At 42.1% G+C, this 25,858-nt stretch overlaps 1 protein-coding gene across 5 annotated transcripts in view; it reads left to right on the top strand.

Annotated features, from left to right (window-relative positions):
• CREBBP (CREB binding protein) overlaps nucleotides 1-25,858 on the top strand; it is a 96,886-nt gene that overhangs the window by 10,696 nt on the left and 60,332 nt on the right. For 4 of the 5 annotated variants that reach the window (XM_058035230.1, XM_058035229.1, XM_058035234.1 and 1 more), the window contains exon 2: nucleotides 2,724-3,436. In XM_058035230.1, coding sequence (XP_057891213.1) covers nucleotides 2,724-3,436 — 713 coding nt within the window. The remainder of the gene's footprint in view (nucleotides 1-2,723; nucleotides 3,437-25,858) is intronic. The other variant, XM_058035233.1, reaches the window with a different exon arrangement.

Genomic DNA, 25,858 nt, shown 5'->3' with positions numbered 1-25,858 from the left:
TCTGTTGTATTTTATAACCGTTGTAAAATGTGCCTTGTGTTTCTGTTTTTAATGTGCATGACTCTGATGAAATATAAAAGAAGATGATTAATCATTGCATGAACAATTGAATTCTTGGTGAATTTTTACAGGACCATTGTGTTAAGTTGTTTACCTGCTTTTTATTTTCCTGCTGGCAGAGCAGTACATTTTCCATGTCTAACCTAAATGTACAGCCTTCTTACAGGAGCTTAGGAGTGGTAGATTATTTCAGGTTTTAAGTGGCAATATTCCCAAATGCTTTCTTCACTCTTTTTTGTAAACTGCAAAAACATTTCCAGTTCTTGGCTCTGGCAAGACTGAGAGAGTCCAGCCAGCCAAGCAAAAAAACAAATTGAGCATTTATACTCCAGCATCCCATTTCGAAATACAGCTGGAAAAATCTACTCTTTAAGCCACAGCAACATCTTCCCCCTTGACATTTTGTCTCTTCTTCTCTGCCCCTGTTCCTGCACCCACACATCTATTGTCCATGAAATATTAACAATTTTGATGTAGAAGCTTGGAAGAACACCTTTGTATGGGATTTACAGAAGTTGTGTGAATGAAACCTTGAATTTGGGGGGCTGGGGTGATGAGAGCAGTTGAAGAGAGGGAGAACCTCAGCCCTGGCCCCATGTGATGCACAGGCAGATGGATTTGGTTGGGCTCCAGTGGCAGAGCCTCCCAGCATTCCCAGCTGAAATAGGGAAATTTGGAAGAGGGAAAGAACCAAAATGTCAAGGAAGTGGCAGACTGCAGCCTGGTCAGTGTCCAGATGTTGTGTGGGAAACTGGAGGAGAGATGAAACGATCATGGAGTCAAAGGTACACCAGGGAAGATGAACTAAAGACCTGAAATGAAAAGAAGCCAGTAAGAGAAATTAAAAATACTTTAATGAATCTTGCTAAGTGAAATGTTAGCTTGTTCTTTGCCTGCTTGGAGGGGAGCAGGGGCTCTGTTCTGAGCAGGGTGTGTTTGTCACAGCCGACATCATGCAACCCTGTAAGGATTATTGACTCTGGTAGGTGATGATGGCAGTGTGGGCCCCTGAAGGACATGGTGCTTTGAGCACCTCAAAACAGCCAGAATTTAATGGTTTTGTCTTTGTTTCCTGTGCCTGTTTGTGTAACTCACCAGGCATTGCTAGTCTGACCATTTTTATTAGTTTTTCTTCAGCTAGGTTGAATTGGAAATGCACATGCTGATAAAAGCTATCACTACCCTATTAAAATGTACTGAGATGGCTTGGTGATGCATCTGTGCTTTGATAGTTTGTGTTGCTTGAGGTTTGTTGTTTTTTTCCAATATACCATCTTACATAATTTTTGCAGCCTGGATCTTGCACCAACTTTTTGTGGTTGAAGAGTGAATTAAACTTTAAAACAATGAAGCCCTTGGAATATCCTTCTTAAGTAAAGAACTCTTCTTTGCTCTAACCTGGAAAAAATGTGGTTTGTTGCTCAGTGTGAAGGACTGGGGTTTGTCAGGGCTGGCTTGGGGGGCAAAATAATGTTTTCACTCATTTATGTTACAGTGAGAAGTGATTGTTTCAGTTCACATCCTTAGATTGGAAAACTCTTCCAAGATGTGTTGTGTGTTTGAACAGCTACTCTGGTGTATTGAGGCTGGTCTGCTTAGATGTTTATAAATATATGCCTGTCCTTATGTCTTCAAATATGTAACTTTTATTTTCACATGGCAGTACCTATATACAGTGAACCAACATTCTGTTTTTTAGTTACATACTAGAATAAATTGTTACACAGATGCTGCTTATGATGTGCTATTAATAAAATATTTTAGTGAACCTGAGTTGGTCCTTTAAAGGAAAAAAAAAAGCCCCACCACTTTTTTATTAGTCTGGATGTTGCAGCCAGGCAGAGCTGTTCCTTCAAGTGGCTTAATGAAGATTTGATTGATTTATTTTGCTCATCTGGAGAGTGTGTGGATTACCTCTGTCAATATTGGGCATGATAAATGATGGCTGGGCACTTACAGAGCAATTTGAATTATTTGAGCTGTTCAGGAATCGAGCAGTGACTCGATTCCAGAGGCATTACAAGGAGAAAATGCTGAGTCCCTTTTGGGATCTTCTGAGGTAGCAGATCATGGTACAAATCAATGACTAGAAGCTGATCTTAAATGTCTTTATATGTGAGACTGGGATCAAACTGCTGAGGAAATCATTGTTGTTCTTTGAAGTTTTGAAGCAGTGCTGGAAGATGTTCTTTGGCCATGTGCACACATAAATGACAGGGTAGAATTGCTGGGTGAAATGCGGTGGCTTGGGATTACAGAGGAGGTTGGAAAAGGTGATGTAATTGCTCTTCTGGGAGCATAAATCAATAGGAAAAAAATCTGTTGTTATTTCTGCCTTCATCTTTTAGCCAAAACAAGGGAAATCTGAGCATTACATTAGATCATTGTATTCATGTCACCTTAGTTTTCTTAAGCTTCATTTTATTGACATTCTTGCCAGAAAACCTGCTTATTGGCCAGGGCTGTGTACAGTGTGTGATGGCTGCTCTCTGAAAGGCTCTGGAGTTTGTGTCACAGGGACCCTCACTCACTTCCTAGTCCTGGGTAAAGACATCCTGAATGCCTGTAGATGTTAACACTGGTACAAAGTAGCAAAGATAAATATTTTAGCTACTCATCTGTCTGTCATGTTTTCTCACCCATGTTTCTGTTTTTACTTGTAGATTTCGGATCTTTGTTTGACTTGGAAAATGATCTTCCCGATGAGCTGATCCCCAATGGCGAGTTGGGCCTTTTAAATAGCAGTGGCAACCTCGTTCCAGATGCGGCTTCCAAACACAAACAACTTTCTGAACTTCTGAGGGGCAGCAGCGGCTCTTCCTTGAACCCAGGGATTGGCAATGTGAACTCGAGCAGCCCCGTGCAGCAGGGAGTGGCTGCCCAGGTGCAGGGGCAGCCCAACAGCGCTGGCATCGGCAGCCTGGGCGCCATGGGCAAGAGCCCGCTCAACCCAGGGGACTCCTCTGCTCCTGGCCTGGCCAAACAAGCAGCCAGCACCTCTGGACCTACCACACCTGCATCCCAAACTCTGAACTCTCAAGCACAAAAACAAGTGGGAATGGTGACGAGCAGCCCTGCGACATCACAGACTGGACCTGGGATATGTATGAATACTAATTTCAGTCAGACACACCAGAGCCTTCTCAACAGTAATTCTGGTCACAGTTTAATGAATCAGCCTCAGCAAGGACAAGGGCAGGTAATGAATGGATCTCTTGGGGCAGCTGGAAGAGGAAGGGGAGCAGGAATGCAATATTCTGCCCCTGCCATGCAGGGGAATGCAGGCAGTGTGCTGGCAGAGACTTTAACCCAAGTATCTCCACAGATGGCTGGGCACACCGGGCTGAACACAGCACAGACAGGAGCAATTACTAAAGTATGTACATGCCATTTACTGTATTCTATTTACTGCACTTGTTTTTCTCCATACAGGTGTTTAGGAAACACAGTAGATCCTTTTCTGGGACAGAACTAAAGGATGTGCTTTTCTTGAGTCTGTAGTTCCCCATTTCAGTCACCAGTGATATTGTGAAAAGGAGATAATTGAAGCAGTTCTTCTCATGTAATCAAAAATGAAAGCACTTGTTGAAAAAGACATCCTCGAAGCTAAAAGTTGGAAAGTATCTTAGCAGAGTGAATTAGAAAAGAGTAGCATAATCCTGCAGAAAGGAAGCAGATGATTTCTCGTGTGCAGGATCTCAATTTAGCTGCCAGACAACGCCATCTTCTAAAGCAATGGGAGCACTTGAAGATGGAAGGGAGAAGTGTAGCCATTGCTCCTTTTGTCAAGGACCTCTGTCAGCAGCCGTGCAGCAATGGTTTTTAAATATGGAAGAACTGATCTGGAAACATCAAATTTCACGTAGATTGCCAAGCTATTGCAAACTGTGCAAGGGGAGGGCAAGAGCCTTATTTGGTGGCCATTGTGGATCAGGGCAGGGAATGTATGCCTGGAAGTATCTGCCTCTGTCATGGGGTGCTGCTCTGGCTCCCTGTTTGATACAGTTACTGCTTTTTAGTTCTTTGTTTCCCCGGTGTGAGCTTAGAGCAGTGTTTTGACTGCTGCTCCTCCTGCCCTGTGCCTTATCTCTTGTTTGGATTGTTTTGGTATAGTTCCTTCATGAAATTTTGATGGCAAACCCACCATGTTCTGATATGTAGAAAAAAAGGTCAATTTTTATCTCTGATATTTTATCTATTCATACATCAGTAGCTGTTGTCACTGTAGTTGATTAGCATGTAAATGTTAATTCATTGATGTGTTAGTATTGTGGAAAAAATTGCATTGTCTGACATGAAAATGTGTGTCCTGTACTCTGAAGAGGTGCTCACATCACTTTGGAGTACTGCATAGTTAATTTTAATTTTTTTAAAAATAAAAATCATAAAAAGCATTCTCTCTGCAGTGAAGAGATGCTTCTGCTTATGGAAGAGATACTTGTGTTATGAGTGAAGGTCAGAGCATCTGAAAGTTGACATAACTGTTTTGGAGGCTGGAGACAGCTAATTTTATTGTGTGGAAGCTGATTGGTCTGCACTGAAAGAGAGTCAGCTTATCTTTCTTTTGTTTTCCTTTGAAATTTGTGGGAAGAGGAGGAATTCTATTTATCTGGCTTATTTCTGTGAATTTACAGATACCTAAGTTCTTGGGAGTAGATTTTTCCTTGTCACTATTCAGTTTTATGTGAACCAACTGAAGTAGAATTACCCCAAAGCAAAGGACTTGCTGACACAATCTGTGTGAGCCTGATGGGGGACGTTCTGTGAGGTCTTGATTTATTTTAAACAAACCCACCTCTGGTAAAGAACAGGCCAGATCTCAGACAATTCCACATTTCAAGGACTTCAGGCTTAGCCTGTTGCCAGCTGCAAATGGATTCACCAGCTTGGAGAGGGACCCAGAGTGCCTCAGTTTACACATGTGCAAAAAGCAAAGTAAAGTTGGCTTGAGCAAGGAATGCACTGGAAGAGAATAGTGACTTTTCATGACAGAGCACAAGTGATAAAATGGTGCTTCTTTGAAGGTGCACTTCAAATAATTTTAAAAACTTGGCCAAGTAAAACAGGAAAACTGGTGTTTTCCAGGGCTCCATCTCTTGTTGAATAAGATGAAGCTTAAAAGCATTGTGTTTCTTTTAAAAGTTTAACTTTATATACATCTTCTTTTTCTCTTATTAAAGAGAGTAGATGAGCTGAGTATTTTACACAAGAATTTTGTGTTTCCATTTTGGAACAAATACTTGCTCCCTGAATTTTCCTGTACCAAGCAGCAGTGCTCTCTGTCTTTGCCATTTTCTTAGTTGCCATTTGAGGATTGCTGTCCTTTTCCAGTCTCTCCCCATCCCCCAGTTTATTGTCCTAATAGGATTATCAGCCATGATTGTGTGTTAGCTTTTTCTTGTTGATGCTTCAGGAAAGCTTTTCTTAAAAGCAAAGAAAAACTTCAGTGAGTTTGTCTGTTCTTCTGAAACTGGAATTTCTGCTGAAGGAAAATTTAGGTTAGTTTGTTTTTTCACCTCCTGATTCCCTGGTGTTTATCACTTAATGTGTACAGCTTAAAAGATTTAAAGAGCTGTAATAAAAGTGGTGAGGCAGCTGATCTACCTAATAGTGAGCAGTGTCCAACTTGTCTAAACAGCTTAACATCTAGCTGCCATCCTGCTGTATCTGTATCAAGGCTGGAAGGAAATTCTCTAGGCAAAGACTCTAGCAATATCCTAAGGGAAACAAAGAGCTGTGAAGTACAAATGCAGAAAAAATACCTAAAAGAACTATTTATTATTCTAATTACATTAAAAACAAGTGATGTGCATCTCTGACTAACCTTGTTCAAGGTTAGTCCTTGAACTCAGTAGCCCATTTTTCTCAGTTCAGTGTGTTTATATGCACTGTGGGGAACTCATGATCCTTCATGATTTGGGACCAGTTTTGTTAGGCAAGACCTTGCTTCTGTGGTGGTTGGTTCTAATCCTTTTTTAGTGTGTGACTAATCAATCCATTCCTTTTCCTGGTTTTGTTTGTTGTGGTGTGTTTATATAAGCATTCTTTCTATTAAGAGAAAAAGAAGGAAAAAATATCCAGAATCTGGTCCCTTCACCTGATCTCAGAAACTGCAAGGATTCATTTCATCTGAATCATCATCAACCATGATTGTTAATTTTGGTCTGGACTTGCTATTTTAAGGCAGGACTGAGCAGGGTGACTGAGGTTTGTGTTCCTGTGCTTGCATGAGGCAAAGGTGGGGATAAACCTTAGCCCTAACCCATTCAAGCAGGAGTGGAAAATAACTTAATTCCCAATGTCAGAGGGCAAAAAGGTGCTGATATCAAGACAATAATTCTTCCATTGGCAAGGAGAGATTAAAGTGAAATACTTCCTCAGTCTGTAGAGATGTGAGCAAAGATTTCACATGATACTCCAAAGATCAGTGATTTTTCTTACTGAGATACCTGGAAACCTTTGAGGAACTCCCTCTTCCATGATACTGTGTGTATCTCTGCTCCCTTCACTGGCAGTCTCTTTTGCTGTAACAATTTTGCTTGTAATTGTGGCATTGTGGCTCTTTTTTTCTTGGATAACACTACAAGGAGAATTTTTATTGGACTGGGTTGAAGTTCCTTAGGAAATCAGCTTTAAAGAGGAAAGGATTTGTCTTTGAACAATTATTGATGGGAGTAGAGAAAACAGATCATCTTATCACAATCATTTCCAGCAGTAATGAATTGCCCTTTTGTGTTGTACCATGTTTTTTGTTGAGTCCATTAAGTCCAGAAAATATGTTCAAACCATCTAGAACATCTTATTAGAGGTGTTTTTTTAAGATTGTTGGTTGTTGGATGTGATGAGCAGTAGCAAAGCTCAGCAGATGGTCATTGCTTCCATAGGAATGAGCATTTCTTTGGAGACATGGTTGTGTTTTACACTCCTGTTGCTGTGGGAGCTCTTCTTTCCCCAGGTGAAGGAGATGAAACCTTCCTGTTGTTTGTGGCTGCCAAGGGCTGGAAATTGAGTTTCTTTCATTGAGTTGTTAGAGAGTCTCTTGCTGAGATGCATTCCCTGTGTGTAGTACAGCTGTCAAAGCCCGTGGAAAGTTAGAAAAAAATGTTGGGGAGTTCCCATTTATTTTGTATGGTTCTCAGGCTTCCTTTTTGCCCTGTGTTAGGAGTTCTGGACTGTGATTCCTCTACCTGGTGCTTCTGCTCTTTCCCTTAAGAAGTGGTGAAGTCCCATTCAGATGAGAGGACTCTTGAGTGTTTTCTTTTCCATGTGTTTCCAAGCTACAATGCCTCCTCATACAATTCTGTAAAAGGAACCCCCTTTTCTTCACTGACTTCAGAGTCCTGTCACTCCTACAAGGATATTCTGGTACCCAGCAGCAGAAATTAGGAAAAAAATCTGGAGTTGTGCCATGGCTGATAATCTGCAGAAGGTATTGCTGTTAACCTGCAGTGAAGATACAGTTTGCTGGGGGCTCCTTTCAAAGTGTTTTTCTTTACAGAACCATTAAACCTACCCCAAGTTCAGCTTTCTTTATGAAGGGCAGGTACAGTTTACTCAAACATTATTGGGCTCTGTATGCCTTAGAAAAATATTTAATTGTTTGGTCAGACTGAATCTATAAAGAGATGAGAAGAAAATAGTTGTTTATTTTCATACCTGGTTATGAGGTTTGCAACATTAATGGTTGTTTGGGGTTTTTTGGGGAATACCTTTTTGAAGATGGAAGATTTTGAGTAACTTCAGTCTACCTGTTTTGAAAACTGTGAAGGAAAATAATAATATTGATATGAAGTAGAATCTGTGTGCAGGGATAAAGTGATGGAAAAGCTGATCTGGCTGGCAGATCTTCCAGTGTAGTATTCCAGGAGGTTGCAGGGAGTTTAGATCCAGAGTTCCAAGTGCTGTGTGCAAGAGATGAGTTTTCCTTACCTCTGTGTATGGATTTAAGCCCCACTGGAAGTTGGTACCAGCATGGGATTGGCATCAAAACCTGAACAGACTCAAAACAATCAGTAACTGTGCAAAACTAGATCTGGTCTGCTGGATTTTTGCCTATGAGTGCAGAACAGTTTTTTCCTCTAAATGGTATTGGCCTAATTTGTTTGGACAGTGCATGTTTTCAACTTTATTTCAGTCAAAATAGCCACATGGCAGTGTATGCTTCAGTAAGAGTAGGGTCAGATTAAAGAGGAGGAGGAACTCTTACCAGAAGTGAACTTCAGAAACCGGTAAAACCATTTTTTACTTCTACCAAGAGAATAACTTGTTGTCTTGGGGCTTTTTAATGTAGAGCTATAAAAGAAGTGAATTCTGTCGTTGTTTCCAGGCAGGGTGTCTGTCTAATACATGTGCCTTGGACAAGCACATTCACAGTTTTGCTCCCTGAGTGGTGTTTTGGTGTTGGAAATTAATCCTGAGTAAATTAAATATGATAATGAGCTGTGTTAAAGAGCAGGATTTCCACAATGTATGTGGTTACGTTACTTGTGAGGAAAGTGTGGTAAGGAAAATTTGTGATGAGAAAAAATGAAGCCAACTATTTATTTAAACAGATCCCCCAGTTGCTCTTGCTGAGTACCAGATTTAGATACGCTTGCTGATTGTGAATTAAGTCAGCTGAAGATGTTCTCATTCCTTTGCAGCTCTGTGTGTTTTAGCAAACTGCTGGTGCTGTTTGTTTCTGTGGTGGCTCTCAATCTGTCTGAATTCTGCCTGAATTGTTTGAACATGACTTGCAGTTAATTTGCTTCTCATCCACGGAGTTGTCCGTGCTCGGCTGCCAAGCTGCCTGTCTCCTAGCAGACCATGCCTCTGGCAAACACCAGTAGCCAGTCCAAATCATATTCCAAACAGGGCTGCTTCCCATTCCAGGGACTGCTAATAATGCTACAGACTCAACCATAGCTGCTCCATCCTCTGATAAATAAAGAGCACCAAAACAGCATTTTTACTGAGGTGAGACATATGTGTTTTTGTAATAATACAGCAGAAAAAAAGCTGTAAATACAGAGAAACACATAATAGCAAAACTCACTGACTCGTAGTAAAATGCAAGTCTCTGAGGCAGTTTTGTTTTGAAACATGAGCGTGGAAATTGCTGCTCCACAGATGAGTTTGCTGATACGTCAAAGAGATTTAGTGACTTAAAAAGCTCACTTCCCACAGCTCTTACTGCTGGCACCTGAAATTCACTTGTTTCCTGTTTCTAGTACATGAGTTAAGTCTTGTTTGCAGTTGTGCAATGTAATTGAAGATGTTTGCAGTGATAAGCACTTGGCTGGGGCTTATGCAGGTATCAAGGTTCAGTTTGGCTCCAGGGCTGCAAGAAGCAGAGCACTCAGCCTTGGTGGGGACAAACCTCAGCTCAGTTTCCTCTGCTCCTGCTTCACACCCAAAATTCCCTCTGTGCACTTGGACTGGCTTATCAGCCAGCTGACAAAAATTAAATGTTATGGGATCTCTTCAGAGCAGAATTGTGCCATTATCTTCTACCACAAACATTAAGCTTTTTGTCACTAACCATCAATTATGTTGCTAAGAGTCTTGTCATTCTTCAGTTTTTGTTGTTAGAGTGGTGTTTATTTCCAAGTTTATCTAAAAGAAGGTTTTGGGACTGAAACCAGCAGATTCACCAGTTCCTTTGGAAGCATTGATTAAAAGCAGGATTTAAGTGTTGTTTCAGGTTAGTCAAAATGACAGAAACTCCCAGATACTGACAGATGTAACTGAGATGACATCATTCCAGTTTTCAGACTGCTTTCACATATCTTCCTGCTGCTGTTTGTAGTTTGGGGTTTTTAATACCCAGGTAAAAAATGACTCAGATGTTGGGAGGGAGAAAAACCTGCCAACTGAAACGTTGGTGAGTAGAAGTTATGAAATGCCTGGTTCCTTCAGTCAGAAGCAAATCTTTGTCACAGTCATTTTCTTAATAGACTCTAATCATGCATGTAGATATGATTTCACAGGAGCCTTTCTGATGAAAAGACCTTTTAGCAGGTCTCAAATCTTGCCCTTACTTAAAAGATAAACTTAATATTTGTGCTTGACAGTGAGCTGTGATTATATTGGGAATCTGTAATTGGAAGGACATACAGAAATGTGTTAAAGCAGGCAGTGCTGATGTCTGGAATCTAAGTGCTGGTGGTCTGTTTCTTTAGAAAAAAGGCAGTGCAGGAAACTTGGAAAATTACATAGAGTTTGATAAACTGTGTCAGCCTTCCTGAGAAATGGATCAGGAGTGGAAGCAGTGAGAGGAGGCAATTCTCCTTTTGCAGCTTCCACAAGTGAAAAACACTTTGTTGAAGGAAAACAGGACACTTCAACCATCAGGCAAAAAAAAATAAGATGATGTTGGAAAGTTGCACTTTTGAATTTTGAAATTCACTCATTTCCATAGGGGGTTAAAATAAAAGAGCCCAATAAAAGAGCACAAACCATGCCCAAATCTACTTTGTAGATTATTCTTCACCTTGATTAAGATTTAAACTAGAAAAGGTGTTTCAATACACATTTTTCCTCCTTCTGTCAGAGAATAATTCTGAATTCTTACTGGCGCAATTGCTAGTTTACTCTGCAGGGCTGAGAATAAAGAATGGCAGAATAAAATAGCATTTTCCTTTCTTCTTGTGAATGTTTGGAGGAAATACCTGTTGATTTTTGTTTGGAAGCTGAAGTCCATTTGTATGTGGCATCAGTTTGCTGTAGCTGTGTCCATGGACTGTAAATAGTATGTGCTTGTTTCTCCTCTTCACCCTCCTCCTCCTTGCTATTACAGTAAAGAGTATTTTTATTTACTCCAGAAATTACTGTGACTGTGAAGTGGCACACTAAGCTTGCTTGTGTTTTAACTGTTTGTGTGTAATCCAAGCAATGGCTTTAATTCTAAGGCCAGGAATACTTTGCAGAATTGAGATTTAGATTAATAAGGATTTGAGATGATTTTTGAACTCCTGGTGCTACAAAAACTACCTGTAAGTAACACCTGGAAATGTCTGTGCTTGCATGTTCTGAAAATTCTCAAATTCCAAAGTGATGGACGTGTTCTTTGGTATCTGTGTACAAATCCTATTTAGGTTTGGGAAATAACAGTGTCCTGTACTCTAAAAAAGGTTCAACAGTGCCTTTGTTTTAGAGTGAATCATAATGAAAATACAGCATGTTAAATATAGGACCCTCCTTGCCAAAAGAAATGAAATAGATTTTTTTGAAGAGTGGTAAATAGATTATTTAGCACTCTGCTGCTGTTTTGGATGGAAAGGATTTGTGTTCTCCAAGTGACTGCAGCACAATGCTGCCCTGGCTGCATGGCTGCTCTGCTTGTCAGGGGAGTTTTGGAAACAAAACAAATGTCCTTTGAAGCTTTTGGCAAATTGACTTAATTAAATAACTGCCTTTAGGACGGGAGGATCTTTGTACCCTGCTAATGGACAAGTGTTGGAACACCACCAGCTGAAGATGAGATTTCTCTCTTGGAACAAACAGTGGTGGCTCCCTTAGTCTGATGTGGGGCATCTTGGGTTAAAAAGCATTTCTGGATCCTCCTCTGTGCAGCTGCTGTCAGTGAGGAATGTGTGCACAGGCCTGGTTTGTTAAACTGTTCAATTTTAATCCTGTTTAAAGACAGCCATCAGATCTTGCCTTGTTTAAAAGCCTGTTCAGGATTGTTTCAATAACTTCATGGGTATTGTTAAGTCTTCAAGGAGGACATCTTTTATAGAAGGACTGGAAATGTCACAGTAGCTCTTGAAGTCATTGTGGTGTTTCAAAACAAACATATTTGTCTCTTAATGTTATTTTAAAATTATTTTAACAGTGTAAATTATTTATAGTTACATTTCTCCATAGTTAATAATCAGGCTGTGATATTTGTGCTAAGTAGTTGCTTGGAGTAAGCAATATTGATTTTTGTTTCTTTTAATGTATTTAATGTAACCTGTACTGTGAGTTTGTTTCTTGTCTATTTGATTTTTCTCCTTGGTCTGCAATTGAAAAGTGTAGTTACTTTTAGAGTCACAGCCTCTCCCTTCAGTGTTGCCCCCTTTCCTTTAGGATTCATGTCTGTCAAGGAGAGTATACATTGTAGAGGAAGGACACAGAATATCTCTTTTCTTTATATTTTGGAGCTACTTTTCCTGTTGCTGTTCCTCCTCAGAGCTACTGTTGTCTTTTCTGCCACCTCTGTGGAATATCACATTCCTTGGGCTGCCTGATAATGTATCCTTGGCCAGCTTCTGGGAGATAAATGAGGAAAGAACCTCTTAAATAGTGCTACTGTTTTCTCTTACCAGAACAGCTTATTCCTTATAATACTCAATTTTTGGAGCATGACGTGCTCTCCCTTTCCTTGGCTGTCTCCAGCCAGCTATAGGCACTGCTGAGGTGCTGGCAGGCACAGCTGGCAGTTCTGTTGGCTACAGTCTGCAAGGCTGATATCCACAGGACAGGAAATAAAGGGAGGACTGCAGACTTTGAGTTGAGTTTGATATAGAAATCTGCATTTCTAGCATCACAGAATCATGGAATGGTTTGGGTTGGAAAGGACCATAAACTGATCCAGCGCCACTCCTGCCATGGCAGGGACACCTCCCACTGTCCCAGGCTGCTCCCAGCCCTGCCCAGCCTGGCCTTGGGCACTGCCAGGGATCCAGGGGCAGCCACAGCTGCTCTGGGCACCCTGTGCCAGGGCCTGCCCACCCTCCCAAGGAAGAGTTAACAAATGTAAATTTCCCTTCTTTCAGTGTGAAGACATTTCCCCTTGCCTGTCACTGGTGTTCTTAAACTTTGACTCAGCTTAATGGTGATGAGGTGCAGGACAGAGATACTCAGTTGGGAACCTATGTTAGAAAACTGTGTTTTGGTGTGACCATAAATGTATTTTAGTGCACACTGAAGCTTCTCCTGGAATTAACTCATAAAAATTTTGGCCTGTGAATATACAGTGGAGTATCTGTTGAGGCATATCTTCACTGAATTTCAGCCTTTCAAAATTCTCTTTTCAAGTATTGTTGAATTATTCTTCATGTCCAAACTAGATTTTCTTGATGAAACAAACCTTTGAAACATCTACAGTTAATTTTGTGGTTCTGGTTAAATTTCTGTTCTTGTATACTAAGAATAATTTTTGTTTATCTGAAGAAAGCCACTTGCTCTGCTTGGCACTTATAAAAGCTCTTGAAGCAATTGGAATGCATTGATCAATTGTGGCTAATTATTCATTAGAGCTTTGAAGTTGTTGTTTGCAGAGGTGACACTCATTACAAAGTAAACCTCCTCAGCTTTATTTTGCTTCATAAGTACAACAGTGATACTGAGTGCAGGAATTGTAGTAGATTTCTTTGTGTTTGTACTCAGGCTTGTGAGAATTTTGGAGACATTTTCTTTCTTCAGCCATGGATACAGTGTAAGCATATGATCACTTGATTTTCTTTTCCTGGGAAAAGTTGATTTCCAGTTAAGTGTATTAAGAATCTGTTCTCTTATATATCCAGTCATTTGTAAAGAAGGTTTTCCCATGAAATTTTGTCTTTTGTATTTCAGTAATTGTGGGGAAACATGGTTTGATTTTTTTTTTTAAAGGCCTTGAAATACTGAAGTTCTTCTTTGGCTTCTGTGAAATGCTTGGAAGAGAATTTCACATCTTATTACAAGTAGTAGTAAAACACCTGGCTTCTTTTTAATGGGGTTTTTTAAATTTTATTTCTAGTTTTACCAAATTTTAGTAATAAAGGATGAAGTAAATTACAGTTATTCCTGGACATTTGAGTATTTTAATTTAAGTTAATTTACTGCTGAAGAACAAGACAGTAATTGCTTTATGAATCTGTTGTGGTAGGCCTTGGTTATAGCAATTAGCTTAAAGTGATGGGAGACTTGGAGCTTGGCTTCCTCTGACAGTGGTAGCCAGATCATGATTTAATTATCAAATCCAGTTCTTGAAATGTTACATTTTAAGGCTTTCTTGTTACTGACTTCAAAGTGAGTATTTTTAACTGAATGTTTTGTCAAAACTGCCAAACCTGCAGGTTGGTTTAGGTGAGCTCTCTCACCTCAGCTCAGATAACATCATTGCCACCATTCTTGCACTGGGACTGAATTCACTTTTTTTTTTTTTTTTGGTAACACCACTGGCTTTCTGCCATAAAATGATTAATCTTTTCCTTGCCTCTCCATCTGTCCCTCTGGCATATACATTCCAAGTGCCATGGTGACTTTCTTTTGGAACACATTACTATAGGATGAAATAGCAATTAGTAGAGACTTACTTTTTTTTTTTTGTCAGTAAACAGATGCAAGATGATGCCAGTGTAGTAAAGAAAGTCTGTCTTTCCCCTTCCCAAATGAGCATGAATTCCTAATGGACCTGTCTTCTGTGCTTCTCCTGGAGCCCTAATCAGTGAGGTGGACCTTGCTTCGTGCTGGAGGCTTGGGCCTCATTCCAGAGGGAGATAAGAGTCCAAAGAGCAAAGTCCTCAGCTGTGCTTGGTGGAAAGCTGCTCTTTGGTGTGGAGTTTGTGAGCAAAGCACTGCTGGGAGCTGGGGCAGCAGCACCCAGGGGCTGAGGAGGGGTTAACTCCAGGGGGGTGATGCCAGACTGTAGCAGCTCTGGAGCTCTGTGTGTGCTGCTCACCTGGGATCTGCTGCTGAAGTGTGCAGATGGCAAGGCACAGGTCCCTGTCTCTGTGTGTTACCTCCCTGGGAAGCAGGAGTGAGCATTCTGAAAGCAGCCCTGTCCTCTTTCACTGTCACTAACAGCATTAAAAGCACCTGAATTGCCTGTCAGTCTGAATTTCTTAGGTCTTCCATTACCTAGAGAAGATTGACTCCTTCATTCACAGTACTTTGTAGACTTCAGTTTGTAACTTCTGAGCAGCTGAGACACCCAACTGTTTGATTTCCTTGTCTTGAGAGAGAGAGAGAATAAACATCCAAAGGAAGAAAGTTAAAACTATTTAAGCCAAGCAAGGTGATGTGCTGCTTGTGGATGGAAAGAGAGAAAAAGGCAGCAAAATGCTGAGCATTGTAACCAACTCATGTGTTGAAAGCCCAGATTTGAGGTAGGTGTGGTAATTTGATGGCAGGGGATTTAAAGGCTTAGTCTAATAACAGAGTATCAAGTGGCTGATTTTGGTGAGGCCCATAAAAGAAGGAAGGAAAGGGTGCTTGGGATGGCATATCCAGAAATTCTGAGTCATCCCTGTCCTGTAGTGAAGTGGACAGGGACTGCCTGGAGGCAGCAGCAGGTAGCTGGGGCTGTACCCATTCTCTTCATGCTGAACCCAGAGGATACTGCTTGGATGTCTAGTTCATAGTGGGAAGTACAGAAACTCCCATTTTGTGCCAGCTTGATCTATTTTCTAAAATAAAGACAAGAGAGAGAGAGAGAGAGAGAAGAAAAGTGTCCCTAACATCTCAATGATGTAACTGGGGATTTTGGGTGAAGCATGAGATGCTGAGTGGCTGTGGCTCTGTAAGGTTGGGGTGTTTGTGCACAGCTGCTCTCAGCCTAAACCTGTTGATGAAGTGGAACCTTGAAGTTGCAGCTCAGGCATTCAGAAAACAGCATCAGAGTTTATTTTACAGTAGCCCTGGAAGGGTGGGAATAGTTACTGTCTCCTCAGCCTTTAGTGTTTTGTATCACACAGGGTTGTGTGAGTGATACAGGAGGAGGAAGTAGGGAGAATGTCCTTCCTTGCAAATCCAGGGATTTAGGAGAAAGCAGTAGTGAGTGGCAGATGTGTTTTACTAGAGCAGTTTTCACTGTTGAACAGCCAAGCTCTCACGTATGCAGCTCTTCAACACTGCTGTTAGTTTGTGAAGATCTGGCCTCTTATCAAAACAGATCAGATCTAGGATGCCTCTGCTCTCTCTCATCTTTAACTATGACAGGCATGTTCTGTTCTCTGAAATAATTTAAATTATTAATCTGGGACTTAAATTGGTTTTTAGCTTTGATACCATAGACTAAGTCCACAATAATACAGGGATAGTGGTGGCTCACTAAAAGGCTGACATTGTGACTTCCTCCTGCAGTTATTTTGTCGGGTTCAGAGGTGTGGGAAGAGTTTGGTGAGGAAAAAAAGGTGGTTCTGACCTTCCTGTTTTTCTATTGTCAGAACAGATCAGAGTAGCACACCCAGTGTGCTGGGGCTGTGTCCTCACTCTGCCACTGTCAAAGCTGCAGTTCTTTACAGCACCCTCACCACGGGGATCTTCTAAACTGTTTCCTGTCAAGCTTTCAGCTCACTCTGTGTCCTCAGATAATCTCTGAGGTGCTGACAGGACAATGCTGGCAACGGTGGTGGCTCCTCAAGAGCCCTGGGGAGTGTCTGCTGCTAATGCAGAGGGTGGTGGCAGAGGTCTCTGCCTTCCTTCATGGACGTGTCAGTCTGTGAGTCTGTCGTGGTTTATTCCTGAATTTACTGCTCCCACTGAGATTCTCCAACCTGTGCTGCCACTCACTCAGTCCCCCTTTCCCTGCAGTGGGATAGAGGGGAGAATTGGAGGCAGAAAAGGCAAAGACCACAGGCTGAGATAAGAGCAATTTACTGGAAGCAGCAATTAGATAAGAAACAGGAACAGCAAGGGGTATTAATAACGAAAGTATATTGTAAAAAAATCATGCAAGAGGATATGAGAGAGGCAGGTGATTCCCATGCAGAATGCTCAGAACAGCATTACCCCCCTCCCTCCTGCTGGCTTACAGGGTTATCAAGAGGAACCCCTTCTCCCCAGAAGAGACTCCTGGGTTTTGGCAATGGCATGAGGTGCTACAGAATAACCTCAAGATCCTGGCCCTGCCCTGTCCTGGCTACTGCAAAAAATTAACCCTGTCCTGGCTGGAACCAGGACATTACCCCTTATTCCATACCATGTACTCATGTCCAATTCCTACACCTTCCAACTAGCTACACACATTTGTATTTATATTTATATATATACACATCTCCCACAAGCACAGATATCACTTCTGTAGTCACTGGCTGTCCCTCCAAGATGTCTGTTGAGTTCATTTAGTCCATGCCTGTGGGTTCTGTCAGTCCTAGATGTTTTCCAGGGCAGGAGGGCTGGTGTGCTGTTGGCCAGTTGCAGACTGCATCAGGAGCTCACATGGCAGCATGATGTGAGAAAGGCACTTTTCCTTTGAACATCCAGCCCAGCAGTGCTAGTCAGGGTTCCAGGAGAAGCTGTGCTTCAGGGTCACTCACTTTGGAAGCAGCTTAAACCTATTCATGGACTACCAGGATCTTTTTCAGTTTAGGTGTTCCTTGGATCCTTTGTATCACTGACTCCAGAATCCATGGGGTCATCCTCAAGTCTCCCCAGGTACTTTTTATCAGACTTGCCAGGAAGGACCATTCTCCCTGACTCTAGAGCAAGGTTTTTACATCCTGTCCTGTCCTGGCTGGCCCAGGGGCTGCTGCTTGAACAAGCTCTTGTTTGATCTGTTCAAAGCTTTTTGTTGTTCACTTTCAAGTGTTGTTCCACTTGAAATAATTTTTCTTCTGCGTCACAAGATGGAGAGAGCTGACAGTCTGTCCTCTGGGATGTGCATCCTCCAAAAACCTAGTGAGGCCCTTTAACCTTACCTTGCTTTATGGCAAACCCAGCCTTCAGGAGGGTTTGGATTATCTTTCCCCTTTATCAAAACCCTCCTGTGCCCTGTTCTCCCATACAATGATGTCACCAATGTGCTGTAAATGTTCTGGAGCCTCACCCTTTCCAGTGCAGTCTGGATCAGTCCATGACAAGTGGTGGAGCTGTGCTTCTCCCCCTGGGGCATGTCCAGCTCCCAGTAATGGTGACTTCATTCAGGCCATTCCTCTGTCAGTCTGCACTTTGCTCTGGACTGACACACTGGCTGTGCAGGGCTGTTGAAGGATGAGCAGGTCTGGCTGAGCTCTCCAATCCACAGCCCGTCCCATCGATGGGGTCCTGCAGGCCCAGCTGGTGCCACGTGGCCACCAGGACACTGTTGTGGTAGTGATCAGGGCTTGTTGTTCTTCATCCCTCCTCAGCCTCACAGCAGAAGGGTCCTCTGCTGTGAAGGAATTCAGTTGTCAAATTCTGTCTCCAGAGCAGCTTTTCTTGAAGCCAGACAATTCCCTTTTGGGGCCTTGAAATACCAATACCCTCTCCTGAGGTGATCCATGCCAAGGATACCTGGGGCTTCTGGGCCAGTCACAATGGAGTGTTCTGCCATTTATTCCCAGTCAAACTCACTTCAGCTTCCAGTACAATCAGCTGTTGGGATCCCCATACCACCCTAAACACAGAGATGGATTCTGTCCCTATGGATCTCAGTGGCATCAGGGGACATTGTGTGCCAGTGTCAACTGAAGCCTTATATTCTTGTGTGTCTGATGTGCTGTGCCATGGATCCACATGGTCCAAGAGATCCAAAGTCCCTTTTCTCCACCTGGCTGGGGACCAGGGCCCCTCTAGTTCTGATCATGGTAGTTGTTTGTAACAAATATGAGCCAGAGGTTTCTTTAAGAGGATGTGAAATAACATCAGCCCTTCATTCTGTCTGAGGATGTGCCCACAGGAAACTGGAGGGGCATTTATCCTTGAAGAACTTCCTGTCGTGGTTGTTCCTCCTCTCAACTCTCATGCTCATGCTGCCAGGGCAGAGGTGGGATTTTCATGCCACTTCTTCATGTCCTCTCTGTGACCATGCAGGAAGAAGCAGAGGTTGCCTTGTAGTGTGTCCCCTCTCAAGCTGGGGGCAGCTTGCTCCCAGTAGCAGAGATTCTGGTCCCTTCTGGTGTCCACATTTACTTTCTAGTTTGCGCCATCTGATGTGCCCACAGTCTTGGTCAGTGCTTCCACAGGTTGGTAGGGAGGAAAGAAGATGATCTTCATCTTGCCAGAGTTCAGGAGTCCCCTGAAGCCCTGTTCTCATTTCACTGACATCATGGCCACTGAGCTGGCCTATGGCCATGGTGCACTCCATGCAAACTTCCACTATGTACATTGTGTACTAACATCCAAGGGAAATTAAAAACACTCTAAAACTTTTGTAACAGGCCTGAAGGAGGAAATGGGGGTGGCAAGCTGGAGAAAACCAATTTCTCCTGTTCCCCCACAGACTGCGCACGGTTATTAATGGATTCCCAAAGGCAGTGCCGAGGTGAGGGCAGGAGAGCAGCACCGAACACCCATCTCAAATGGCCCCATTGCTCTTGATGTTATCATCCCATAAACTGTCACAGGAGAGCAGCAAAGCCACCCTGCTGCCTCTCCTGCTCTGGAGAAGAACACCGTGATGGGCACTAAAGGGAACAGGTCAGGTACCACACCCACAGGAGCAGACAAAGCAGCCCTGTGAGCAGCGGCTCCACACCTCATACAGCAAATGCTCGGATAAATTTGTTTCCAGCTCGCTTCAGCAGATCTGTTATCTCAATCCTGGGTGTCAGATAAGGCTGTTGTGCTTTAAGAATGGGATTCCCCAATTTGTGCTCCAACTGAGACTGTCCCTGACCCCCTCCCCCTGCGGTGGGCTGGAGAGGAGAGAGGCACAAAAGGCAAAGATCAGGGGTTCAGATTAGAGCAAGAAACATCAGTGAGATAAAAAAACAAATCGAGGCGAATGATTCACATGTAAAATGCTCAAAAAACCCCTTCTCCCTGGAACAGACTCCCTTTCCCCTGCCCTCAGCTGTGATGGGAAGTGGTACAGAATAACCTCTGTGTCCTGGATGTGCCCCCTCCCAGCTACTGCAAAAAATAAATCTGTCCTGGCCAGAACCAGGGCTGTGTCATAATCTACCTGTCCATCTCTGCTCGGTAATCTTGGGAACTTAATTATCTCTGAGGCCATTAAGAAAAATGGGTCAAATTGACCAGTGATTTCCAAAGTGATTAGAGAAAAATTGATCTGAGGGAGGGGGAGGAGGTGCAGTTTCCCTAGGATGCCTGACTAACAGTATAACTGGTTTGTGATCCTGCAGTCAATGTCAGTCTGAAGAGGCGACTTAATTGCTGCAGGATTGAGTGAGTGGATGGAATTCTGTGCTGGAGTCCATCCTGTGTGTGATCTCATGTCTTTACAGGAGCCATCACCTGGAGCTGCACTCAGCCGTGCTCAGTGACACTTCTGGGGTACACAGGAGGGTGCAATAGTTTGATTCATTTATTGGCTTCTGTTCTCTACCTCTGCCTTCCTGGACTCTGGTCCCTGAGTTTGGTTAATGGATTCCAGTCAGAGTCTCAGATTATTTTTGCTTCCAGAGATAATTTTTTCTTTTCATCTTTTGGTGTTGTCTCTGGACAAGCAGAAGAGAATTTGTAATTATCTTTCCATTATAAGGTTCCATTTTATAAAGACCAGAGCATACGGAAATAACAGTGGTACAAAGACAGAATACCTCTGATTAGAGGCCTTATGATTTTTGTGAACTAACTCCTGTTGATGAGTAGAAGTGCACACTATTTAAATAAAACATTAATGCAATTTTAATTATTTCAGTGGTAGTCATTTCCATTTTTTTTCTAATTTTGGCTCTGAAGCTACAGAGTTTCAGCTCCTACTTGTTGATCTGTCTTTGCTAAATAGAAAATATTTGTGTTACCACCTTTTTATTCTCAAAATCAGTACTTTAGAATTACATCGGCCCTTGCCTTAATAACATAAGCAAATTAATAAGCTTAAATAGTAAGCTAAATTAATTAGGCTATTAGATTGCAATTAGCCTGTCTTTGGCCATGCCCATTAGTCCTTTGAACATTACTTGAGGCCTCTCTGGATTCTGTCACTTTTACCTGTCATTCCTGCACTACTACAGCTGTTGGTCCTTGTTGCAGCAGCATTCCCATCACTCCAGACACATAATGATGGCACTTTCCCCTTATCCAATTGTCTTTTCATCCCTCCTCTTGGCATATTGAGGGCTCACATTTGTTCTTCTTCAAGCATTTTGCAGATTCATGACTTTCAAAGTCTGGCCAAGCTTGTCTCGTTTGCTTCCTTTCTTTCCAGGCTGTTTTCTAGTCAAAAAATCCAGCAGATACTGAATTGAATATTAATGATAACTATTTTTATTTTATAGGATTGGATCATAATCAGATTACTTCAGCCAGGCTTATTTTCCACTGAGCCCGTGCTGCTTTGAGTTCTCTGATTCTCATATCAACCTTTCAGTATTTTTTCTGTTGTCAGCTCAGTCCAAATCTCATGGTATTGTTTTGGTTTTAAATACTTGGCCAGAATAACCTTCTTCCATTTTAGTACAGAGTCAGTGCTTCAAAACTTAATGAAAATCAACATTTAACTTGGAGATAAGTTTGTTGCTTTGGGTGTTTGGTTTGAGTAGGTTTTGGGAGTTTTTTGACTAATCTGTCTGGACCAGCTAATTTTAAAAAAGATAATTATGACATTAACTTTAGGTAGGTAGTGGTGGTGTAAGATACAAACCCAGGAGCACTATCAGAGGTGGGTGCTGCTCCTTGGCACTTGCCTGAAATGCAGGTGCTTTCTCTCTCTCAGGAAAATGGAGGCTGAACTCAGTCTGTCCTGCCAGACCTTTTATTAAATTTGGAAACCCTGGAGTGAACAGTGGGCTGGAGCAACAGAGGAGAGCAGAATTTCCCAAGGGAAAAGGGATTGTAAGGAGCATAGCTGCATGCAGGTGTGAGGTTTCTGACAGTGTCTTGGAGGGGAAGCTGAAAAGAGAGTAGGAAATGATGAGCTTGTAGCAGGGAATGGGGTTTGTGTTGGTTGTGTGTCCTGGAGGAATGTGGTGGTGGAGTGCCCTGACTGCAGGAGTGAGAGCTGTGGTGGTGGAGGTGAGGGGACAGCTGATAAAAAGTTAAAGGAGGAGGGAAGGGTGGAGTTTATTTACAGCCTGAACCCTTGGTGTTCAAGAGGGAGCATAATTCATGCCCTTGATGCTGGGAGGAAGGAAGCACTGTGGTGTGCCAGTGTTGCTAAAGAAGGAAGGGGAAAAGGAAGCTTTAAAAGCAGAAGGAACAGCACAGTGTGGAGATCCAGTCTGCTCTGAAAGGTGTCTTCAGGAGCAGATAGGTGAACTTGTCACTTGTCACATCACCTCTCAGCTGCACCCTCAGGTGAGGTTTGTAGGTTTGGTCACAGGCTTCCTCTAGGAAATCTCTGAAACTCCAGGAACTAGAGAAAATGGAATTGCTGTTCTGCTTTGAAGAGAATAAGAAGTAAAACAGGAGAAGCAGCTCCCACAGCTGCTGCTCAGAGCACTGCAGTGTGATGGCTCCTGTAGTCCAAGGCAGCTGAACAAAGGTTTTAAGTGCTGGGGGGGTTTTCAGCTTGGAAGTTTGTGCATTCCTTGGCTTATGAGAGTAGAGTGAAATAGCCCATTTCCTATCCACACTCAGTAATAGATTCCAGTATCTTAGAGAGTTGCCATAGTGATAAAAAAGGGAACAGAATCTACTTGTCTTCCTGGGATAGCAGAATTATTAAATTAAATGCCTCTTTTCCATTAAAGGAGAGTGTCATTATCATATTTCTGAGAACTGCTTTAGAGCAGAAATAATGTGTTTAAGGTGGTGGCCTGCATTAATCATGTTCCTTCTTGAGGCACCCCTGGCCTTAACTTGCAGTACACCCCTTTATCTCCCCCAGTGCAGCTGGTGGAACAGAGCAACACCTTTCTTGGGAAAGTCTGCTCTACCCCATCAGAATTCATGCAGCTGTGACCACAAAAAGCTGGGCAAAAAAAGCAAGATTTTCCCAAAATTGCAGCACAGAAAGAGAAGTAGAAGACATGAATTACAGAGGATGAAGTGGGATGAAAGGAGTGCATGGGATGGAGTGCAGGGAACTGAGCTGAAAATGGTGGCAGGAGGAGAAAGGAGATGAAATAATGGAGGGAGCAAAGGCAGCATGTAGGGAACATCTATGATGGGAGTGAACAACATAGCTTCTCTCTGACAATTTGAGTTTTCAGCTTTTGGGGTCATGGAGATGCACTGGGTGGAAGGTGGAGTAGCCCTTGATGCCCATCCTTGCCTGCTGCATGCAGGTGGAAAAAGAAACAGCTCACACTGCATTGCTCTTTGCTTCCCTTCCTTTTAGAAAAGTAAATTTAGCAAACTTTAAGCCAAATACAAATCTTTGTGATGGCTCAGAGTTCCCCATGAAAATGACCATTCTTACCAGGCTGTAAACTCCAGTGTTCTTGCTGGTTTATCTTCTTTGGTGACTTTTAATTACCTGGTAATCTTCTCCTGAACTATCTATTTTGGGATCAGAGTTCTGTTTCAGAAATATAAAAACAAAGGTCTTCTGAGTATCTGCCTTCCCTTACCTGCTTGGAAAAATCCTGGAAGCAGAGAGAGGAGTTGGAATGTTTGAGCCTTCTGAGTCCTTTGCTTGGAGCTGCCAGTTTCCATTTGCAGAATAAACAAGCAGGATAAACTCTTTACAATGTGTAGGCTCAACCTTCTGCATATATTTACCAGTTGTTTTTTGAGATTTCAATCAGCCATGGTTTAAAGTTCCACAGAAGTCACTGGGCTCAGCGTTCAGATAATTAACCAGGAGCTGCAGTTTGTGGCTGTCTCTTTCAGTGGATGATACTCAGGGATCTGCCTGATTCTTCCTTTCCTCTCCTTCCCCTCCTGTTTGCTGCCTTCCCACCAGGGAGGGGCTGACAGTGCTTTGCTTTGCTGGAGTCCCTACCTGGCTGTGTTTGGAATCAATTCCAGCTGCTCCTCAGGGTACCAGGAGCAGCTCTGGATCTCAGTGCTGTTTGTCAGCAGGTTGTTCTGCCACTGCGGCTCCTCGCTGATCCCAGACTTGGTTGGAAGCTGTTAAAAATGGATAAGAGTTTGTTCAAGCAGGTCTCACATTGTGTTGTGCATTCTTAGTCCCTGGAAATCACAGTCCTGTTAATTTGAATTCTTCCCAGGAAAAAACTGAGTTTAAAACCCCCTGAAACCATGAACATCTATCAGTTTTAATAAAGTCATCTTGTGGATGATTCCTCCTTATTTTTGATTTTTGTCTCCATATTTGCTTCAGGGATTGCCACCCAAGAAAGGTTTTTCCACTTATTCAGACCTTTTTTTTTTTTAAGATGAATTTCAAACAAAAAATGAGTCTTAAGTACTTTGTTTCATTGTCAGTAATTTTCAAAAGTGAAATGTAGGTTAAAAGGCAAGTCTGCTGTTTTACAATGTGACCAAGTGTTGCTAGTTTGTAAAAGTTACAGACTGGTGTAATGCTTTAGCTTTGGGTTCCTGTCCCTTAGGAAAACACAGCTTTGGACACTGAAATACAATTGAAGTACAATGTGGCAGAGAGCAGGTTAACCAAAATACAGAGTTTCAAATGGAAGCTACTCTGCTTCCAGCTGGATTTCAGAGAACAGCAAAGCATTTCTTAAAATTTCAATCAAGTATTTATTACTTAATGACCACCTAGAGTAGGAAAAATTATCCTTATCCTATTAAGCACTCAGCTTGGAAGATTTAAAAGGTTGCTTTTTTGTTGTGATCTGTCTAATAACAAGATCTGTTGAAAAGGAAATGTTAAAATAAAAAAAAACGAACCATGTGGTGGTACTTGTTAGGATTGCAGAATGGGAATCTTCAAGTCATTTAGAATTTTAGCAAACTTGAAGCTGTCTTTCGAGACCAAAATATTTCTAATATTTTTCCCTAAAAAACCTATTTTAAATGTTCTTTTTTTAATTAAAAAAAGCATTAATGTTTCCTGATAACGAGATGAGAACACCTCTCTGTTTCTTTTTGGAGCAAGAACTTAAATTTGAGGTAAATTCACTCAGCATTCTCACTGCCCAAAGAAAATCTCTCTTCTGCTCTTTGAAAATGCAGCTGTATAAGATTCTGCCAGAAGCCTTTAACACCAATCTTCCAAGCTCAGCACATCCATTGGGCATTCATTGCCTGCACTGAGCCTTTTCCACCTCCTCCCTGGTGTCTGAGGCTGCTGCATCCATGAGCTGCCAGGCCCAGGATGGGCTCTGCTTGCCATGGGCAGAGGTTTGAGCAGCATTTCTGTCTCCCACTTTGGGCTCCCCATGGCTCTCCCAGTGACTGTAAACATCTGCAGGAATTGTAGTGGTGGCTGCCAGAGAAGTCTGTGTATTATTCCATTAAAAAACTCCTCCAAACTTTCAAGCAAGAAGGGCAAAGTCCTTCCAACAACAAAGTTTGTAGTTAGGAATTAGACATGAGGGGACTGACTAACAGCCCCAGAGTTAATGTTCCTATTTCTGGCTTCTGAAAGGTTTCAGTAGTTCTCCTAAGCTTTCTCAGAATCTCACTTTTAGTTTCAGAAATTTTCTTCCCTGTTGATCTGATAGACCCCTACAGCATTAATGAACAGCTGTCATTATCAGATGACACTTTCTCATACCTTGTCTGAAATAGTGGGTTGAGTGGGTAATTTTATTAAATGCTTTGCTATTAATTCTTCAGAGAAAGCTGCCAAAATCTGTGGTGTAATAAATAATAATTAAAATAATTTCTCTGAACATGCAGTCTGCAAAACAAACACAGAAATGCAGAAAATTAAAATCTTGATATTTGTGCAATGTGATAGCAGCTAACACCACTTCTCTTTAAAGGCAGTCTTGGGACTAAACTTTAGATGCTAATTTTTGGTCTTACTTGCTATTTGAATTATTCAGCTTTAACTCTGGGACACAGCACAGATTTGATAACCTCATATATTGCAAAGTAACAGCTTTTGGGATTTTTTTAATGTGTAAAGATAGAATGTCTTGTACAGTGAAGAAAGGCCCAAATCTGGCAACAGTCACTGGGCAGGATGCAGGGAAAGGGAGCATTT

This window comes from Melospiza georgiana, chromosome 16 (assembly GCF_028018845.1).
Source record: "Melospiza georgiana isolate bMelGeo1 chromosome 16, bMelGeo1.pri, whole genome shotgun sequence".
Classification (NCBI taxonomy): domain Eukaryota; kingdom Metazoa; phylum Chordata; class Aves; order Passeriformes; family Passerellidae; genus Melospiza; species Melospiza georgiana.
The sequence above is the reverse complement of the archived record's forward strand: the minus strand, read 5'-3'. Positions and strand labels throughout refer to the sequence as shown.